This window comes from Phoca vitulina, unplaced genomic scaffold, assembly GCF_004348235.1.
Source record: "Phoca vitulina isolate PV1807 unplaced genomic scaffold, GSC_HSeal_1.0 scaffold5, whole genome shotgun sequence".
NCBI classification, from domain to species: Eukaryota; Metazoa; Chordata; class Mammalia; order Carnivora; family Phocidae; genus Phoca; species Phoca vitulina.
In genome coordinates this window covers 58,553,361-58,575,514 of record NW_022589708.1, presented here as the reverse complement: position 1 = coordinate 58,575,514, position 22,154 = coordinate 58,553,361, and the positions used below count along the sequence as shown (strand labels likewise).

The following is a 22,154-nucleotide window of genomic DNA, read 5'->3' as shown; positions in this document are numbered from 1 at the left end:
TGTGTGTGTGCCAAATAAATAAATAAAATCTTTATTTTTATTAAATCTTTATTTTTAAAAGATTTTATTTATTTATTTGACACAGAGAGAGAGCATGGGGGAGGGGCAGAGGGAGAGAGAGAAGCAGACTCCCTGCTGAGCAAGGAGCTCTACTGGGTCTTGATCCCAGGATCCCAGGGCCCCAGGATCATGACCTGAGCCGAAGGCAGACACTTAACCAACTGAGCCACCCAGGCGCCCCTTGATGGACTAGTCAATTTAATAATGTGCCTTAAAAAATTCTGTAACTAGTTACAATACTTAGAACTAGTGAAGTGATGCAGTAGATACATTTCAAGATGGAATCTAAGTGTTAGGGTACTCAATAATGTGAATATGACTGCTAAGGTGGAGGAGGTAATTTGGAATTCTGCATAGTTATACTATCACACATAGTGGTAAATAATTTTTTCCACCACATTTTTGTATTTGAATTACTGTAGAATCGTTGCTTATTAGTGTACCATGATGTCATTTGGCCACAGCTTGATCTATATGTATCATTTACATTTTTAACTTTCTTCTCTGCTTTCTCAATAACTGAGACACCTCCGTGGAACTACATTATTTATGGGTTGTTAAAGTCTCCATCTAATAATAAAACATTAAAATCTCATTCTATGGAAATTTTTCAATTGTGAATTAACAATGTAAAATAGAAGTTTTGATTTCACAACAGGTAAACTAATTTAACATTTTGACATTAGGACTCTCTAATGTAATGGTAGTCATATATGCTTACCAGTACCTTACAAGTTAAATTAGCAGTTAACTGCCAAGAATTATTTAAACTTCATTTATTAGTTTTATTGTTAGAAATTATGGCATTGTTATTTTGAATCTATATTAGATATATTGAAAGACAAACACATCATTGTGTTAATGTGTTACTAGAACCAAAATTGTTATGTAAGAGAAGATGAATATAAAATTTTAAAAAAGTAGAGTTGAAACTCTGTAATGATAAATTAGAATTGAAATATCAGTATAAACTAATGACTTTTTAAAACTTATTTGCTACCTTTGATCACTGAAAGGTCTGGAAGCAGTGACATGTCAGTAGCAGTGAGTATGCCTGGTACCCAAACCTCACTAAAAAGCACTAGGGCTCCCTGGAGAAATGACTCATTCCAGATCTGGGACAGAGTAAATACAAAGTGAGGCTGGGACATTCTGTTGAACTAGAAAGCAATAAAAATTCAAAGATTAATGGAATTGTATCAAAAGGAAGCAGGAAGTATCTTTAAAGGACTTCCACTGTCCAAATCTGGGAACATTTGCACAATTATTACAGATACCTCTTATATATCATTGCATATCCTCTAGGATTCACTTTTCTCATTTCAGCTGTGTGCAAACTCTTGTGTATGTATAATAACCATACACTGCCTCACTTCCTCGTGTTCTATAAGCCGCTTGCTTTTTGCAGTGTCCATAGAGAAGACCCACACATGTGCAACCTGGAAGTACAGAGGAGTTAAACTCAAGTGTTAGGGGAATTAATGACCCTTTGGGAAAGCCTTTGATCAATGGAAAATGAAGCCAGTGAGTAAATTTTTCTCCTCCCTTTTCTCCTCCCACCTTAGTGGTGGTCCTGAAATGCAGCTTAAATGGCTTCTAAGAGGTTCAATCTGACAGATTAAACAGGTGGACAGCTTGGTAATGCATTGTCATATTGGCTCTCCCTCCTTTGCTTTATTCCCCTTGTCCCTCACTCCTGCTCATTGTAATTGGATTACTTTTAAAAATAATATTCCATAAGGCTTTTGCTTCAGATCCAACTTTCTTGGGGAACCCAAGCTAGAAGGATGGCATCAAAAAGAATAATGCCTGTAATTTATTGAAACATTGAATATATAAAAATTTATGAACCATTTTGAATGATATTCAAAAGAAGAGAAAGACTTACCAAAAATAATCTTTTATTTGCCACCATTGGAAGAGAATGTTACCAGCTGTTACTCTCAAAATTGGTAATTAAAGGAAGCCATTATCATTCTTTTTCAATTAGAAGTCTAGTTGAGGAGAAGCTCTTCTCTACAAAACAAGTCAGCCAATATAGCAGAAAGAAGAACAGAATTTTTTAAATGACCAGTTTTTAACCCCTGATGAAATGATTGATTTAGGCAAGGATCATCAGTGAAGACTAAAATTCTTGGAGGAAGCATTGGTGGAAAACTGCATATTTGCATGTTACAAATGATCACTCTATACCTTACTAGCTAGTCAAAAAGGAAAACAAGTCTTTTCAATAAATAAATTTGCTATTATTACCTTAACTCATAGAAGTAGCTTATTTATTATTTATTATTTTATTTTATTTTATTTTATTTTATTTTTTTAAAAGATTTTATTTATTTATTTGACAGAGAGAGAGATAGCTAGAGCAGGAACACAAGCAGGGGGAGTGGGAGAGGGAGAAGCAGGCTTCCTGCCAAGCAGGGAGCCCGATGTGGGACTCGATCCCAGGACACTGGGATCATGACCTGAGCCGAAGGCAGACGCTTAACGACTGAGCCACCCAGGCACCCTATTATTTATTATTTTAAAGGCTTATTGTATTTTCCTGGTTTTTTGCATGCCTAGTAATTTTTGACTGGATGCCAGACATTATGAGTTTTATGCTGTGTGCTAGATTTCTAAAAATGCCTTTAGATATTTTTGAATTCTACTCTAGGAGGCAGTTAATTTATTTGGAAAGAATTTTATCCTTTCTGGACTTAACTTGTAAGGTCTATAAGGAAGGACCAGAACAACTTTTAATCTAGGGCTAATTTGGTCCCACTGCCAAGGCAATATCTTTCAGAGTATTCAACCCAATTTCCCATATATTATGAGATTTCTTCACTCTGGCTGTTGGGAACAAGAACTATTTCCAGTCCTGTGTGAATACTGAGAATTCTTCAGCCTGATTCTTTCCATTGGTTCTTTTCCTGTCTTCGGAGTTTTCTCACAGATGTGCTAATCAGTTCTCAGATGAAGATTTGAAGAGAATCCTCTGCCGATCTCTGGGACTCTTTGCAACTCTCCCCTCTGGTATTCCTCCCTGTGAATTTCAGTCACATTGGCCTTCTTGAATTCTCAACCTTGTCTCTTTAACTCAGGAAGACTACTACGCTCTGTTTGGGCTCCCCTTCCTGCTCTGCAGCCTGGGGCAATAATCACCTTTTTTCCCTTTTCTCAGGTATTACTGGGCTGAGCTGCCTGGTGTCCAGTGTCTAAAAACCATTGTTTTATGTATTTTGCCCAGTTTTTAAGTTATGTAAGGCAGAAGAGTAAATTCAGTCCCTATTACTTCATCATATCCTGAAACAGACTACAGTCCACTATAATTGTACTTCTTAATTTCTCTTTTCAAATAATTTTTAGAAGAATGTACTTTTAAATTTTCAAGTATTAATAGGGTTGGTTAAAGCATATTTGCTTATATGTTAAATATTTTTAAAATAACTTAGTTTTCTCATCTTGCTTTCAGAGGATGAAGCTTGTACCATTCCCCTTTGGAAATTTATTGATTTTTTTTTTTGTGGGTTAATATATGGTCACTTTTTGTGATTTATTTGCATGCATTTTAAAAAATGGTGTTTGGTAGAAATCAAATATAAACACATACAATCATGTTCGTCAGTCTTAGTGTATATTTTGAATACCTTGTCTTTATTTTGTGCCTTAGAATCATAGATTGATAATAACGTCTCCCAGTGTTAAAGTGACTTAAAAAAATTAACCTCGTGGTTATTCTAAGCACCATCCTTACTAATTCTGAATTTCTTCAGGTATACCAGAACACTTTGAATGTAATCTTGGACTCAGGAAGATACAAGGCACTTACTACTAATCACCCCCTGGTGATTTAAGATAATATCTGTTTAATATCTTTTTAAGTAGGAAATAAAACTCTAAGTTTTACAGAACTACAAATTAAAGGAATAATTGGCAGATTAATTTCTAGTCTTCTTTGGTGCCTATTTCTTAGGTGTTAAGAACCAAATTACCTTATAATATATTTAAGTTTTAAAAATCTACTTTAGGGGCACCTGGGTGGCTTAGTCAGTTAAGCACCTGACTCATGATTTAGGCTCAGGTCATGATCTCGGATTGTGAGATGGCCCCTCATCTGGCTCCCAGCTCTGGACTCCAGCGCGGTGTGGAGTCTGCTTGAGATTCCACTTGAGATTCCCTCTGCCCCTCTCTCCCTACCTCATGATCTCTCTCCCTCTCTCTCTCAGTAAATAAATAAAATCTTTAAAAATAAATAAATAAAACTCACTTTAAATGAACCACCTTAAGAAGTCCATATTTTTAAATAAATATATGTGTATATTAGGGAATATATATTAAACACATGATATATAGATTAAGAAATAAAGCCAAGCTTTATTTATTTGCTTGTTTTTCTTAAGGGTAATAACCAATTATTTATAGATTTTTGCCTTGCACATTATTTAAGCTCATATTCTTAGGGATGCTTTAGTTCTGCAGAGAATAAGATTAAAACATAATAGGTCTACTAACTTCTTTCAGTTCTGTAATTGAGAGATCTGTCATCAGAAGAAGAGCCTGAGAATTTTGATTGGAAACAGATAGTGGGAGACTGAGAACCTGAAAGTCTTTGGGGCTATGGGACTGGAACAGAAAACTCTAAAGCAGGCTCTGACCAGCATTCTCACAGGGTCAGCATGTATTCCAAGCTGAGTACACTGCCTCCTAATTCCAGAGAATTCTACAAATGCCATCTAAGCCTGTCATCACCAACCATCCCACTCAGTTTTCTACCTAATTCCTCATTCTCAAATTTTTCAGAGATCCATAATTTTAAGATATTTTACTTTATAATTAATTATACATGTGTAATAATGGAAAAAGTTTTTTTAATACTCCTAAGCCTTTTAAATTCTCACTGAAGAGATATTATGCATCCTGACCAATGTTTGTGTGTGTGTATGTGGAGGGAGGAGGACTTCTAAACAAAGTAATCATATTTGGTTTGCACATAAATAGTATAAGCTGCTCTACTTGATATTTTTGGTGTCAGTATTTTTCTATGTTCTTTGTAATTTTCCCTTTTATAACTGCAAATGTTGGATCTAAGTGTCAAAATATGCCATATTTTAAAATACATTAAACTTTCACACACTTAAGTTATAAATAATTTTAAAATCTTGCTTTTTGAAATCTGAAGATTAAATTCATGGTACTTGAGTATTTCCTTGCTACACTTTTATTATGATTGGGAATCAGCATCTTCTCTGAGAAACTAACATATTAGCAAATGAAGCCATTATTATCACTATCAACACACCTTTGTTAGAAACTTTTATTTACATTTTAAAAAAGCATTGTCAGGCCATTTTAATCTGTGGACAAAACTCCATACATGAGCAACTATAGGACTGAGAGGGGAAAATGCGGTGAGAAAAATATTTTGTTTATCCCTAGATGTTTTGGGGGGGAGGGAGCAAGATTTCCAATTTGCCTCAGCGTAATTGCTTTACACACATTCTTGTGACGCACAATTGGGAGGGAGGAAGAAAAAGAGGGAGCTGTTACTGTGTGGTATGTATCTAAAAGAGTGTGTTTAAGAGGGAGAGGAGAAAGCAGAGAAGCAAGCTGGTCTGACCAGAAACAGAACTGCCTGTGACAGATTAAGAGACAAGCAAGGCTTGGAATCTGAGAGCAAGCAAAGAGAGTGGAAATTTACAGCTGCCCTGTGCGAGTGTTCAAGTGATCATTTTCTGCTAACGTTTTCCGGTGGTAACTGTTACTCTTTAAAGAGAGAGAGAAAGTCGAGGCGGGATTGTGGAAACTCCTCTCTGCAGCACTTTTGGTAACAGGAGGCACCCTCTGTTAAATGGAAGATAAAGCTACTTCATGTAAAGTGCTTTGAGCCCAAGAGAGAGCTGTCTTCAGCACCTCACCATGTGTCTACTTTTTGTTGCTTAAACAAGCCTGGACATTTCTATAACATTCGGTGAGTATCAGCCAGGTTATCTATCCCCGTTCATAGAAATGGAATTAATATGGTAAACTTCAGTTTTCATTGAGGTTTTATAGTTATTGCTTATATATTCATTTTAAATCATGTTGTTACCTTGTTTCTTTGTGCATGATGAACTGCTGTTACTAGGAGAGGTTTAAAAAACAACAACAACAATACTTCTCTGTTGCCTAAGGCACTTGAACCATTACCAACTATTCTGTGTCCATGGAATATCTTATTTTGGAAATGGGTTTTTATTTACAAAGAGTTTCCAAAAATAAAATAGTGGCAGTATACTATTTTTCGTGTTTCCTTTTCAACTGCATGGAAATTCAAAAGTTACCTCTTTCTGTCTATTGTCAGATTTAAAATTATCGTTGTGACGTTTGGTATTCTCAATTATTATAAGTTACACCATTCTCTCATAATTCAAATAGAAGTGTTAATGATACCATTAATTAAAAGGACATATGGTTTAAACATTGAATGCTTCTGTTAGATCCAATAAGTGACACATGATTTTTTCAAAGTTCTGTAATGAATATAAAAATTAGATAATTTACATATCAAATTTACCATTTGATACAAAATGAATGTACATGGGTTTCAAATTAAGGATTCAAACAGTTATTTTGTTGTTATAGCTGATACCAGGCTCTCATATAACCTTGTTTTTCGGCTAAAGAACTGTTATAGCCAGATGCATATATGTATGCAAGCAATACAGCAGAGAAAAGAAAAATAAACTTGTAAAATATATATTCACATTCCAAGAGAAACTTTATTTGTAGTATTAACATAGGACATTTTGTATACTAATTTTTTATGTCTTTTTAAAAAAAGGCATCAGTGGAAGACACGTAATCATTCCTCTGTGGGAGGAGGGAAATATGTATTGTTAGCTGCTAAACTGAGTCACTGCATAGAGATGTACCATTCTAAGCAAAGTTTCTAATTTACTCCCTGCCAGCATCAAAAAATACGTACTTAGTGATTCAAGTGAATCCTTTAAGGCAGAACAACTTAACTGAAATGAAAACTTCAAGAGAGTGTCAGTAAACGTATCGAAAGCGTTTTACACTAGACATAATCTATAAAATGGCTGTATTTCCTCTATGTGTACAGAAGCCTGTAGAACAGGTTTTGCTTTGTGGGTTTTTTTTTTTTTTAAATGCCTTTCACCTATGTATAAGAAGAAACTCAGCTGGTCTTGGGAAACCTTTTCCAGACCAATATCTTGCACTTAAAATCAAAAGTAAATAAAATAAAGATAATATCACAAACCAACTTTTCTTCTTTGCAGAAGTTCCCGTACTCAGTCTTAGACCAATGGAAGATTTGCACACAGCTTCACAATTGTCTGAATAATTTTTTTATTTTAAAGTATTAAGTCATTGGTATTACCTTAGTGGTGGCATCATTTCTTAAGCCCATAGGAATGTAAATATGACAGTAAAGAATAAGTCATTCCCAGTTTACAAATGTTTTGTACTTCAGAAGTTTATTGTGAGTGGGTTGTTGGGAATTTGGGACCCATCTTCCCTGGAAAATAATTTAACAAATGATTGTTTGACTTTTATTATAGCCAAAGAATTATTTTAGTCACACTATAGAAAAACCATTCCCACCCTGAAAAATAGTAGGAAATCAATTCTAGTAACGAAACCAAATGTAAAAACAATTATGTTGAATACAACATTTTTATTTATCCTAGATATTAATGCTTGAAGAAAAGCAAATTTAATGAGATGGCTGGGTTTTTGGAAGGATGCTTATAAACAGGATTTCTAGGTACTTTAAAGAGCTTCCAAGGTTGATTGCACACCCTGTATGAGATCTAATCTCATGTTACAATTCGCGATTTTTATTTTCCTTGCTCTAGGCTTATTTCTAGCCATTGCTTTTATGTTTATCACCCATTTCTGAAGTCTTTGATTACAGTACTAGTTTTTGCAAACACTGACCTAGCTTCAGACCTCTGCTATAAATTGAGATTGTGAAATTCTAATCTAGAATTATCACTCATTGACAATCACTAATAGTTAGTAGATGTAGAAAATTTTAGCTCTGACAAGTGACTGGAGCTGTCAGCAGAATCACTATGAACCTAATGAATGAAATCACTGGTGATTTCTCCTGGAATAGTAGTCTAGTATTATTTATAATTATAATTATATAATTATTTATGTCTAGTATTATTTATAACAACAAATAAATTAGCAGTTGTATGTCTTCCTAACTTCATGTACTAATTCTATTTTTAAATTATTTCACTAGTTACAATACATTAGAATTCAGGAGTAGTTCCCAAGGACATGGGTTTCTCTTCTTATAAAAGAGTTTTTATTCCGATGTAAGTCTGACTGAGGCTTCCAGATGAATGAGGATGCATTAAAACTTCTCATGAGTTTTCTATTTCTATGTAAATTGTCCATTTTTAGTAAAGATCTCTTTCACACTATATTAATAAAACTTATAAAAACAAAATCATTCTTAGTCATTTTGAACTAAGAAAAAGAATGATCAGTGAAAGTCCTTATTTATACTATATTGTCTACAGATTTTCACTCATTTCTATAGGTTTTCTAGTGAAATATTTAATTATGGTGCCTTCTAATTACATTTAGCATATGTATTTAAAAATAGAACATTGAGATGCCTGGGTGGCTCAGTTGTTAAATGGCTGCCTTCAGCTCAGGTCATGGTCTCAGGGTCCTGGAATCGAGCCCCATATCTGGCTCCCTACTCAGTGGTGAGTCTGCTTCTCTCTCTGCTGCTCTCTCGCTCACACTCTCTCTCAAATAAATGAATAAAATCTTTAAAAAAAATAGAATCATTAAAGGATAGAAGACATTGATTGGATGATACTTTGACATATATGCTCTATAATGGATTTGGTGTCATAACATGTATAACTAGAATGATGTGCTTTGTAATTTATTATCTCTGTGAAGGCATTTCTAAATTATGACATTGTCAGTGGGGGGAGAGGTAACTACTTGGATATCACAAATACAGTAGAACCTGTAGGTATACTTTTTCAGTTTTAAAATATACCTTAAATCAAATCCACCCATTTAAAGAGAATAGTTTAATGAATATTGACAAATGTATACACTAATGTAACCTGCATTTCATTAGTTTTTTAAAAATGAATCTTACAGGCCCAGTTATCTGCCACAGATGCACTTTGATTATATCATTTCTATCTGTGAGTTCTATTTGGAATGCAGATAAAAGAATGGTGGTTCCTGAACTTTTGTGATTTTTTTTAATGTAGTGCTAAGTTTATTTTAATTTTTTTAGTTTAAGAGAATGTACTTAAGCCTTAAGTTTAAATTAGCAAGCTCTAAGAAAATTTTGGAAATGTTCCTCTCTCACTCATTGTTGATTGTAAAATAAACTTATGTGGAAGGAAAGAAGGCTCATTTTTGAGTTGGCTTTGTTACAGTGAGTTAGAAGTTTGGTTACTTTTTTTTTTTTTTTAAGATTTTATTTATTTATTTGACAGATAGAGACACAGCGAGAGAGGGAACACAAGCAGGGGGAGTGGGGGAGGGAGAAGCAGGCTTCCTGCCAAGCAGGGAGCCTGATGCAGGGCTTGATCCCAGGACCCTGGGATCATGACCTGAGCCGAAGGCAGATGCTTAACTACTGAGCCAACCAGGCACCCCTAGTTTGGTTACTTTTTATAGTTTTACCTATGGAAATCTTGATATTTTTCTTGGCTTCAGAGATAAATTGCTCACTCTCTTAAACTTTTGTGGGAAACCTTTGAAATTAGAACTATTTTTGAACAGTACAATTGGAGGTTAAACATAAAGGCCTGGAAATACTCATTAGCCATTTAGAGATAGACATTTATTTTCCTTTAAATATTTTAAGGAATAAAAACAAGGGCATTGAATGTCCCAAATGACCATTTCTCCTAGCTTCCCCTTTCCTCTTCCCCTTTAAACACTCCTCTGCACTTATGTCACTGAACATATTCAGATGACTCACTCGAATGATTGAATTTGGGCCATCTTTAATGACGCTCACACATAAGTTAGGAATATGAAATATTTTACTGTGTATTAGAAAAGGGAATGCTGCCAAAATCTACTACAAAGTCTACAGGGCCTGAGTTCCCTGGGAGCAGAGCTGAATAATTTTTTTTTTGGCTTTCTCTCCAGATTCTGAGCCAAGTTCTACTCTTTATGAAATTTCATAGCCAAAGTAACAGAAATCATATTTGTTTGACTAATGCTTTGAAAAGACATGGTGATCAGATATTCCACAGTTTGAACTTTAAAACACAGTTGTTTAGTCATTAAAAATATTTATGAGAAGGTGTTTCCATTATAAAAGCATTTGCATGGCCTATTAAACAAAGTTCAGAAAAAAAAAACAGAAAATTTGAAGGAAAAAGAAAATTTAACATCCATAAGCCAATTACCCAGAGATAATCACCATTAACTTTTGTAAATTATTTTTTCTATGCATAGGTTTTGTGTACTTGTGTTTTGTTTGCTTTTAAATAGTTCTATAAGTATGGGGTACTGTTTTTAACAACATTTCCATTTTATTTCACATTCTTTGCAAACATTTTCATAGCCAAAGACTGCATTTCATCAAATCTAAGAAGCCATTGGCTCTAAGTCATATACTTTGTATAGCACTAAGAAAGAAAGAAAAAACTTGCTAACTAGGGTAAAATCCCCTCAGTTGTAAGAAACACCTAAATTTCAGAGATGGTAAAATGTTTTTAAAAATGTTACAAAGATAACCCTTATTTTAGTTTATTTTGTTAAGACAGATTGCCAGAAACAAGAATTACTACTAAATCAGAGGTTGTGAATATTTAAGGGTTCTGGATCCATATTCTAAATTAATGTCCAAGTAATATTCCCACCAGTATGAGCCAGAGGGAATGGAATCAGGGAGATGTACCAAGGGGGTTGCTTCGGTTGTTTTTTGTGTTTTGGCCTGCGTGGTAAATACACAGGAACTTGTTATGCTGTTCTCTATTTCTTCTTCTATATGCCCCATATATTTTAATTAAATTAAAATACCTAAGGGAAAAGTCCTATTGAAGCATTTTGATTAGCTTGATGGTGTCACAATCCACTTGTGAGCCAACTGCTGTAGCCAGGGCAGTGGAAGGAATACTCTGGCTATGCCTGGGTCATGTTCCCACCCTTTGGGTCGGGTGGGATGGGAAGTAGAGCAGACAGGTCTATCACCATGAGAAACAGGGACCAAATAGCTACCAGAGATGTTCTTTTTCTTTTACTTTTCTGATTCAGTTAATTTCTGCTTCTATTGCTATTATTTCCATCCTTCTTTTCTTGGAGACTTTTGGGGTGGTTTCCTTCTTAACTTGAATTTTTACTTATTTTTATTCACCTATGAATTAATGATAATTGTAGATTCTCACCCTCCCACATGTCCTACCAACAATATCAAGGCTTCCTTTCAAGAATTATTTCTGATTTTTAGGATTTATTTTTTGAACTCTTGTGGGCTTGATTCCACCTCATCTTTTTATAAAATTTTTAGTAAGCATACATAATCTGTTCACACATAAATATGTTGGCTAGAGATTCAATTATGAGGCTATAGACTCTCTTTCAGAACTCTGTAGGTTTTCTCTTTGTTCTGATGACATTTAGTTTTATGGAAGTTCAAAGGCAACTTGATTTTTATCCTTTGTTGTTGTTAAGGTCATTTTGAAGGAATGAGCTTTGACAGTATAATGTTTGTTTCTTTTAAAAGCCACAAGACACTGAATTTGGGGGGATCACCATTAATCTCAACTAGAAGAGCTCTTTAAGTGACTAGATTTAGATCTTTTTTCTGCTTAAGCTGTTACATCTTTGTTGCTTCTGCTTCATTTTTTAGATTTTTCATTCTTGTTGTTGGCTTCCTCCACCTCCTCCCATTGTTGTGATACCTGTTTTTATAGGATAACTTCATCTTTTCCATATCTCTGTAATATAAATATTTATAGGTGCTCAGTAAATATTTTTTGAATGAATAAATGTAGCCTGATTCATTTTTTTACCTTTCAGTTATCCTTAGTCAATTTTCCATGGGGTCATTTCTGCTCTATGAAGATTTGGATTACCATGCTGTATTTGGGGTGTTATCTGTGTATGTGTGTATAAGTATTGGTTTTTGACCTTTTATCTGGGCCAGCTTTTAGTTTAAGTCCTTTTCTTTTTTTGTCAGTTATGTCTGTTCTGTCTCTTACAGAGAACTAATTTTGAAAGCAACCTTTCCTGTCTAAGTCCACAGGGCATTTCTCCTCTTTCCTGGGCTACTCTCTCTCTCTCTTTTTAAATAGAACCTACATTATTTGTTTTTTTTCTGTTTACTCATGCTTGAAAATGGAAAAGTACAACAGGGTAGTGTCAGCCTTGGGCATTTGTTTGCTGCGTGGCCCACTGTCCGCGCTACGCTAGAGGGCATGTTGGTGTGCACAGCCTACATAGTTTTCAGTCTCTAAGAGGCATTCCTCTAGTGTCAGTCTATTGAACTTAATATGCCATCTTCTCCTGTCCCTGCTTCCTGCTTTGCTGAATATAACGTATATTCTAAAAAATCTGAAGTAGACTTTATGGAAAAATTCCTACTACCCTTTTATCCCCAGAAGGCACCATTTTCAGGACTCTGCCATTCCTTTTGTCTCTACCTTAAGCACTTTATCTTTGGCCATGATAGTAGGAGTTAAAGATTTAGAATGGATATGGACCAGTGATGACTCACTTGGAGCTCACTGTATATAACCTAGCTAATATCAAAGGGTGATGCTCTTTCTTTAAGAACCCACCCTTACAGTATGGAGGTTCCTCAGAAAAATTAATAATAGAACTGTCATATGATCCAGCAGTTCTACTTCTGGATATTTATCAGAAGAAGACAAAAATTTTAATGTGAAAAGATATATGCACCCCCACGTTCATTGCAGTATTATTTACCAAGAAATGGAAAGAACCTAAATGCCAATCAATAGATGAATGGATAGGGGCACCTGGGTGGCTCAGTTGGTTGAGCGACTGCCTTCAGCTCCGGTCATGATCCTGGAGTCCTGGGATCGACTCCCACATCAGGCTCCCCGCTCAGCAGGGAATCTGCTTCTCCCTCTGATCCTCCCCTCTCTCATGCTCTCTCTCTCCCTCTCTCATTCTGTCTCTCAAATAAATAAATAAAATCTTAAAAAAAAAAAAAGAATAGATGAATGGATAAAGAAAATGTGCTTTATATGTATAATTCTCTGATAAATACTAATTCACCCATAAAAAAAGAATGAAATCTTGCCATTTGTCAATATGGATGGACCTTGAGGACATTATGCTAAATGAAATAAGTCAGACAGAGAAAGAAAAATATTGTATGAGCTCACGTATAAGTGGAATTAAAAAAAAAAAAAGCTCATAGATATAGAGAACAGATTGGTGGTTGCCAGAGGTAGGGGTTGGGGGTGGGTGAAATGGGTGAGGGGGGTCAAAAAGTACAAAGTTCCAGTTATAAAAGAATAAGTTCATGGGGATGCAATAAATAAAATAAGATAACTAGTATTAACGTAAATATAATGTATCTGGACTTTCTCAAAATATTTGACAGATTTGTTTTGATATCTTCATAAATGAAATGGAAAAATGGGTTAAATGATATGACTAGGTGACTTCACAGTTAGTTATATTTTTTTAAAAAAGAATCCCCTCAATTTATAGATAGAACAAATGACACCCAGACAAGGGTGATAATTTCTGAATCACAGTGGTCAATTACCAACTCAGAACCAGATGGGGGTTTAAGTACCTTGTATTTGTTTAGTAGGTAGTACTGAGTGCCAGTTGGCTCATTTTTTAAATGACTAATGGAGTAAATGATGTGATTGGGGTGGATGCACATGCAAGTGTCCTGCATGGTTGCCCAGGGAAGTAGGAAGGGCAGCCCCGGGTTTGAGGGTAATGCAGGAATGTTTTCGGTCTGGGGGTGGGGTGGGGCTGGTTATGGTCTGAGGAGAACAGAGCAGTTAGAGTTTCACCTTAATTTATAGGGGATCAGGGGCTGGAACTGCATACTTTGAAATATAGGTCTTGATTTCCCTCATAATATGGATCCCAGAATTGAAGAATAATGATCTATGAAATTTTATTTTATTTATTTATTTTTTTAAAGATTTTATTTATTTATTTGACAGAGAGAGACACAGCGAGAGAGGGAACACAAGCAGGGGGAGTAGAAGAGGGAGAAGCAGGCTTCCCGCAGAGCAGGGAGCCTGATGCGGGGCTCGATCCCAGGACCCTGGGATCATGACCCGACCCAACGACTGAGCCACCCAGCGCCCCGATCTATGAAATTTTAAAAATTATTAAACTAATTTTATATTATAGTTATTATAGTAAATAGATACACTTAAAATATGAAAATAACAATTTCAAAAAAGGAGTACTATATTGAGAGGCATTATACTGTGTGTTTTTCCCTCTGTCATATAATCCCATTGCCCCCAAAATGTTTACTTTCTCTGTTTAATAATAAGCTCCAAAGAGCAAGGATTGTATTTTTCTTGTTCATGGCTCTATCCCAAGTATTTAGCAAGGTGCCCGTGCTTAGTGCTTACTCAGATTGTTTGTTCAATGAATAAGTGAATGAATAAATGAACAAATCAACAGGCAAATAAAAAGTTGGAAGACAGCAATCTGGGAAATGGTGGCTAACTACCATGTTAACATGGGAGTCCTGAAAACATTTGTGATATTACCAGAATTAACATTAGAATTAGCTTGATACAGTGAGAACTGAGCAGAGCAATAGGTAATGGACAAAAATCATGTCATATCATATATATGATACCATATTCTTATTTGCACTCTATTTTGATGTCAGGGAGCATTTAGTTGAAATTCTCAGTCGATTATCTTTTCCTTAGTGCAGTAGAACTACGTGAAGAAATAGAACAATTACACAAATGCATTTAGCCTTTAAAAAAAACTTTTAATGCTAAGTACTTGAACATTAAATATTTAACCTTCAAAGAATAAATGTATATTATTTAAAGAAAAAATGTGTAAGTGATTCAAGGACCAGATGTGTCTAGGACACTTAATTAAGACAATATCCTGTCTCAATTACTCTGACTTTCTCTTTTGTGAAATAATTCATTCATTATATCATAGAACTTTTTGTAATAATAGCAGCTAAACATTATAGAGTACTTTACTTATACAAGGCCCTGTGCAAGGTGCTCCACTTACCTTTAATCCTCACAACCCTGAGAGGGAGATGTTATCGTCTCCATTTACAGATGGGATCACAGAGCCTTTAGGGGATCACATCCTGTGCCCAAGATCACTTAGGTAAGAAGCAACAGTTTGCTTGCTCTGCCCAACTATCTAATGATTGTTTCAGCACCCACCCTAGCTTCCACATTACATATGCTTTTAAATATACTCTACCTTCATTTATTTATGTGTAGGGCTGACTACTAAAGAAAAATCTAGTGTGTCTTTATAATTTTATTCTTGAATTTTATAACAGTACATGATACAATGTTCTTCCGACTCTCTTTTTTTGCACCTGACACTACCCACTGAGAATCATTGTGATCTTCACATGCTTTATCTTTGAATGCTCTGTCAACTTTTAGTATCCACTTTAGAGGCTGACTGGAGTCTCTTAACTTGTTTTTCAAACTTATCCTTGCCGCGAGAGTGGACAAGTTCCCCTCCCACTTAGTCTCCCCACACTGGGGAGTTGAGGGACCTCTATCGAAAACAGCATTTCTTCTGAAAACAAGAATTTGAGTCTTTTGTTTTATCATCAAAATTCACACTAACCATTTTGATTTCTACTTCATAACATATATATGTCCTATTGGAATTCTTGATTACAAACAACAAATACTGAAGGAATTTATTGGAAGGATATAAGGTAGCTCACAGAATGACAGAAGTTCTAGGGAACCAGGTTTGGGAAATAGGAATCTAGGGGGATTAGGGATTTAGAACCACAGCCATAGTTATACCACAGGAATAGCTAGGTAGAGTGCTGCTATCCACTAGTGTGCACATTTGTGTATACACATTTGTAAAATATCCTCCATTGACTAATTGCATCATTGTTAATCAGAAAAATATTAGAAAAAATGGAGTTAACCCAAATGTCCATCAATAGGGTATTGGTAAAATAAATTATATAGTAATTTAATAAGAAATTGCCACATAATGATTATATGATGTATCTGTATAATAGAATACTATATTGTATACAGTTATTGTAGTAGATCTAAACATATACTCATAGAATGGTATTCAAGATATAAAAAGTGGGAAAAAGTTACAAAATACTATGTTTACTATTATTCTATTTTTCTTTTAAAATATATCTAATTTTATATGTGTGAAAAAATTCAGGAGGAACATATACCAAACTGATATATTTGTTATCTCTGAGCAGTTGGTTAATGGAAGACTTTGATTTATTATATCATGTTTCTGTAGTGTTTGAAATATTTTTGCCAATAACTGTAAAGTACTCTCCTAACTAGAGACTTCAATTATGATTTTCTCCCTAAATACTTCCATTACAGTAGGGCAATGACAGCCACATTCAGCTTTCTCTGCTCTATGTAAATAGATGTTCTCAGAAACAAGAATTAACACTCCTTTTCCTCACTCTCCTCACCCTCTGCCATGATAGTCTTTATTTCCTCAGTGAGTATGGCCAGCTGAATGTTTGAAGAGTAAATAAAGAACAGATGAGATTTTAAATAATTTTACATTGCGATTTTGTGATTGTAGCATTAAATATTGCCTTACCACAGCATGTGGGTCCTAATCTCACTTTTGTCTTACATGTTTATCTAACACCATCGTTATTGTCAGGCTGTCAGCACCAGCAGCATCACTCTCATTGGTTAAAAATTCCAGTTTTAAATGTAAGCTTATTCTCTAAAAGTACTCCTTTCCCATTGGGATTCTTTCTCTAATCCTTGTATTTGTATTGTAGAAAAAATTTTAAACTTTGAGTAAAAACTTTTAGGCAAAGTTTTTAAAATATGTCTTAAAATATTTATATATATTTAAATTTGGTGTAAAACGTGATGAAACTCATTTTAGTTTGATCACTATTAATGTTTCAAATTACTGAATTAAGGTTATTGAAAACATATAAGACATTTTGGTATAACAGTTTAATCACGTTAAGAGTTAAATTCATTGCAAACTGGTATAGCCACACTGGAAAACAGGTCGGAGGTTCCTCACAAAGTTGAAAATAGAACTACTCTACAATCCAGCAATCACACTACTAGGTATTTACCCGAAGAATACAAAAAGACTGATTCAAAGGGATACATGCAGCCCGATGTTTATGGCAGCATTATCAACAATAGCCAAATTATGGAAGCAGCCCAAGTGTCCATCAATTGATGAATGGATAAAGATGTGGTATATATACACAATGGAGTATTATTCAGCCATAAAAAGAATGAAAATCTTGCCATCTGCAACATGGTTGGAGCTAGAGAGTATTATACTAAGTGAAATAAGTCAGTCAGAGAAAGACAAATACCATATGATTTCACTCATATGTGGAATTTAAGAAAGAAAACAAATGAGCAAAGGGGGAAAGAAGAGAGAGAGAGAGAGGCAAACCAAGAAACAGATTCTTAACTATGGAGAACAAACTGATGGTTACCAGAGGGGAGGTGGGTGGGGGGATGGGGGAAATAGGTGATGGGGATTAAGGAGTGCACTTGTGATGAGCACTGGGTGTTGTATGGAAGTGTTGAATCACTATATTATACACTGGAAACTAACATTACACTTACTTTAACTAACTGGAATGTAAATAAAAACTTCAGAAAAAATTTTAAAAAGTTAAATTTATGATTCTTGTTTGTTTGTTTTTAGCATTCTGTATCGGAAGAAGAGATTTCTATAGATGAAAAAAATGCCTTTGTTTAGTAAATCACACAAAAATCCAGCAGAAATTGTGAAAGGTCTAAAAGACAACTTGGCCATTTTGGAAAAGCAAGACAAAAAAACCGACAAGGTATGAACTAAAATGTTAATGTTATTATTCAAATGCGTATATTCCAAAACCAAAAACCAATGTAAAAACTTGATGAAGAATCCCAAATATGATCTGTGATGTGCACATAAGGTCTCTATAAATACATGTAAATGGATTTCAGATTTTATGCAATTGTTGAATCTTTTGCCTTAAACCCTTGGTTCACTATCTTGAGCCTCTAACCAAACTTGGATCCCTCTATAGACTACAGAGCTTAAAAATCTAAGGGGTTACACTGGTATAAACGTTAAACTGATATGAAGGATAGAACATTTTTATTTAAAGATCACCTGATAGTTTCTACGACAGTGCAACCTCATTTTAACATTTTTTAAAGGTCCTACTAAGCAGGATTTCCTCATAGGTAAGGTTTTTTTTAGTATTTTATTCCTTCCATAGGATGTTGTATCTTATATATTCAGTTTCTCTCTTAAGAGATCTATAAAATAAATATCCTTCAGTTCACAGTATCTTTCTATCCCAGTGTATAAACAATCTTGGATTCTTGTAGGGATGTAGAAATATTATTTTTTATCCTGCATCATGTAAGGGATGTAGAAGTGTATTTTTAATTCTTGTGTACTTGTAATATTGAACCAAATATTGGCTCAATTAGAAAGAAGAAATGACCTTCATAAGAGAGTAAATCTAAATGGCAAAAGACAGAAAAAAAACATAAAAAGATACTCATTTTCATGAGTAGTTAGGAAAAGGCCAATTAAAGCCATATACATTCATATTACACACCCACTATCTTGGCAAAAATGAAAAAGGTCGGATGAAACTAAGTGTTGGCGAGAATGGAGAGCAATGAGAACTTTCCTCCACTGTGAGGGATAAAGTATAAATGGTGTCACTGCTTTGGAAACCAGCTAGTATCATCTGTCAAAGATGAGGATGTACATGTGCTAAAACCCCGCAGTTCTACTCATAGATATAAACTCTAGAGATAATCTTGCACTTGTGTACCAGGATGCATGTATAAGAGTGTTCATATGTTACTGTTCATAATAACCCCTCAATGGAAACAACCCAAATGTCCATCAAAGGTAGAACTGATGAACTGTGGTCCAGCCATCAATGGAATACTTGAGAGCAATGAAAATTAAAACACTGTTGCTTCCATGCAGCTGCATGGATGGATCTCATATATATAATACTGAGTGAAAGCACCTCATAGGGTATGTGCTATGGTGAGCGCTGATCGTGTAAGACTGATGAATCACAAACCTGTACCTCTGAAACAAATAATACAGCATATGTTAAAAAGAAGAAGGAGAAGGAGAAGAAAGAAAGAAGAAGAAGAAGAAGAAGAAGAAGAAGATAGTAGGAAGGGAAAAATGAAGGGGGGGAAATCGGAGGGGGAGACGAACCATGAGAGACTATGGACTCAGAGAAACAAACTGAGGGTTTTAGAGGGGAGGGGAGTGGGGGAATGGGTTAGCCCGGTGATGGGTGTTAAGCAGGGCACGTACTGCGTGGAGCACTGGGTGTTATACACAAACAATGAATCATGGAACACTACATCAAAAACTAATGATGTACTGTATGGTGACTAACACATAATAAAATAAAATTAAAAAAAAAAAGGAAGCACCTCATAAAAGGTCACAGGTACTATTCCAAAAAGTTCAAAATTGGCAGAGCTACACTATATTGTTTGGGGATGCAAACACAGGTAAGAAAACTATAAAGAAAAGTGAAAAAAATGACTGTCATCAAAAACATAAAAATATTTACTTCTAGGTTGAAAAGGTTGCATTCAGGCGACTTCAGGGTTTCTGAAAGTATTTTTTTTTCAAGATTTTATTTATTTATTTGACAGAGAGAGACACAGCGAGAGAGGGAACACAAGCAGGGGGAGCAGGAGAGGGAGAAGCAGGCTTCCCGCAGAGCAGGGAGCCTGATGCAGGGCTCGATCCCAGGACCCTGGGATCATGACCTGAGCCGAAGGCAGACGCTTAAAGACTGAGCCACCCAGGCACCCTGAAAATATTCTGTTCTTGACCTGTGTTATGGTCACACAGATGTTTGCTTTATAATTGTTGTTAACTACATATAATTTAAAGTACTCTTCTGTGGATAAATCTCACCCTTGAAGAAACTTCCAACCTTTAATAAAGGATTTTTTCAGTCAGATCATAAATGTATCTGGAAATTATTTTTTTAAAGTAGTGTCATGCTACTATGAATTATTTGTATTTAATTTGCCTTATTCTCTTTATTCCCTTCTTCAGTTATAATGATTATAGAACTATACTTGAAAGTAATAAAACTATATTTCTTTAAAAATATTCAGCAGATTACATTGTTAACTTTTTGGCCTGTTCTCTTTTGCTCTCCTGTATTAATTTTAAAAAGATCTATTGAGTAAATTCCATCCCATATAATTCGCCTCTTTAAAGTGTACAATTCACACACCCGTACCCCTGAAGCAAATAATGCATTATATGTTAAGAAAAAATTTAAAAAATAAAGTGTACAATTCACTGATTTTTAGTATTCTCACAGGGTTCTACAACCATCACCAATATTTAATTCAAGAATAGTTTCATCACCCCCAAAAGAAACCCTGTACTGGTTAGCAGTCATTCCTCATTGTCCCCTCCCCAGGCCTGAGCACCCACTCATCTACTTTCTACTTCTGTGGATTTCCCTATTACTCTTTACAATATAGAGAAGTTTTTTGTCGTTGTTTTTAAGTTTCATAGAGAGCAAAAAAAGGTGATGACTATGTGGGAGAGACAAGTGGATTAACAAAGTTTAATGGGTTTTGATGATTCGATTGTGTGTTTTGACAATTCAGTTTTATTAATAGTCCATTAAAAAATCAGAGTAATAGGAATTTGTTGAAAAACCTTAACAAATGCTTTTAATAAAGACCCGTAGCTACTGACAAGTCTTTTAAAACAGTCATTTTAATTTTTAAGAGTAAAAAAAAAAAAAGAGTAAAATTTATAGTTAATGACTAGATTGGTTAGACTATGTCTGAGTATGTTTTAAAGGAAGAGTGTTTCAGATGAACCATGAGAAATGATGGACTCTGAAAAACAAACTGAGGGTTCTAGAGGGGAGGGGGGTGGGGGGATGGGTTAGCCTGGTGGTGGGTATTAAAGAGGGCACGTTCTGCATGGAGCACTGGGTGTTATACACAAACAATGAATCATGGAACACTACATCAAAAACTAATGATGTAATGGATAGTGATTAATGTAACATAATAATTTTTAAAAAAATGAAAAAAAAAATAAAGGAAGAGTGTTTCAATTATATTGACCAAATAGAAATACTAGAGATTTTTTTCTATAAATATATTTTTGCAACATTTTCCAAAATAAACAAAGTAATGTCTGTGAAACAGTTTTTTGTTTGCTTGTAACTGTACAGGGTTCTTTGACCATAAATTAACAGAATCCAAGAAGTGGGGTTTTTTGTTTGTTTATGGCTTGAAAATTTTCATTCCTCTTCACTGTGAGCATATTTTTTGGTCACCAGGCTTCAGAGGAAGTGTCGAAATCACTGCAAGCAATGAAAGAGATTCTGTGCGGCACAAATGACAAGGAGCCCCCCACAGAAGCTGTGGCCCAGCTTGCACAAGAGCTCTATAATAGTGGGCTGCTGGTGACCCTGATTGCTGACCTTCAGCTCATAGACTTCGAGGTAAACCCTCTGTAAAAGGATGACACTGCTGCTTTGCAAGTTTAGTGTATACGATCATAAATATTTGACTTTGTTTCTAATATTACTGCTCATCTATTATATATAAACCCAGTATTTTTCTAAAACTTCTCAAACTTCTCTAACAAAGTAAAAAGGTATCTCATGGTTAAGTTTCCTGCATTCAGGTGGCAAGGTTAGTGGCTAATAATAATAATGGTAATAATAAGAAATAACATTGAGTGCTTACTACATGTCCTACAGTGCCAAGCACTCATCTCCTTTCCTTCTTAAAACTACCTATGTGATTGGTACTATATGATTAGCCTCATTTTATAGATGAAGAACCCAAAGGTCAAAGCTATTAAGTAATTTGTGCAGTCACTCAGATACTAAGAGCCTAAGCTGG

At 34.9% G+C, this 22,154-nt stretch overlaps 1 protein-coding gene across 7 annotated transcripts in view; it reads left to right on the top strand.

Moving 5' to 3' along the window:
* CAB39L (calcium binding protein 39 like) overlaps window positions 1-22,154 on the top strand; it is a 110,544-nt gene that overhangs the window by 32,072 nt on the left and 56,318 nt on the right. For 3 of the 7 annotated variants that reach the window (XM_032403056.1, XM_032403055.1, XM_032403052.1), the window contains 4 exons: window positions 1,469-1,584; window positions 5,814-6,010; window positions 17,926-18,067; window positions 21,584-21,748. In XM_032403056.1, the coding sequence (XP_032258947.1) occupies window positions 17,957-18,067; window positions 21,584-21,748 (276 nt within the window). In that variant the 5' untranslated portion in view covers window positions 1,469-1,584; window positions 5,814-6,010; window positions 17,926-17,956. The remainder of the gene's footprint in view (window positions 1-1,468; window positions 1,585-5,813; window positions 6,011-17,925; window positions 18,068-21,583; window positions 21,749-22,154) is intronic. The other 4 variants (XM_032403054.1, XM_032403053.1, XM_032403058.1 and 1 more) reach the window with 2 other exon arrangements.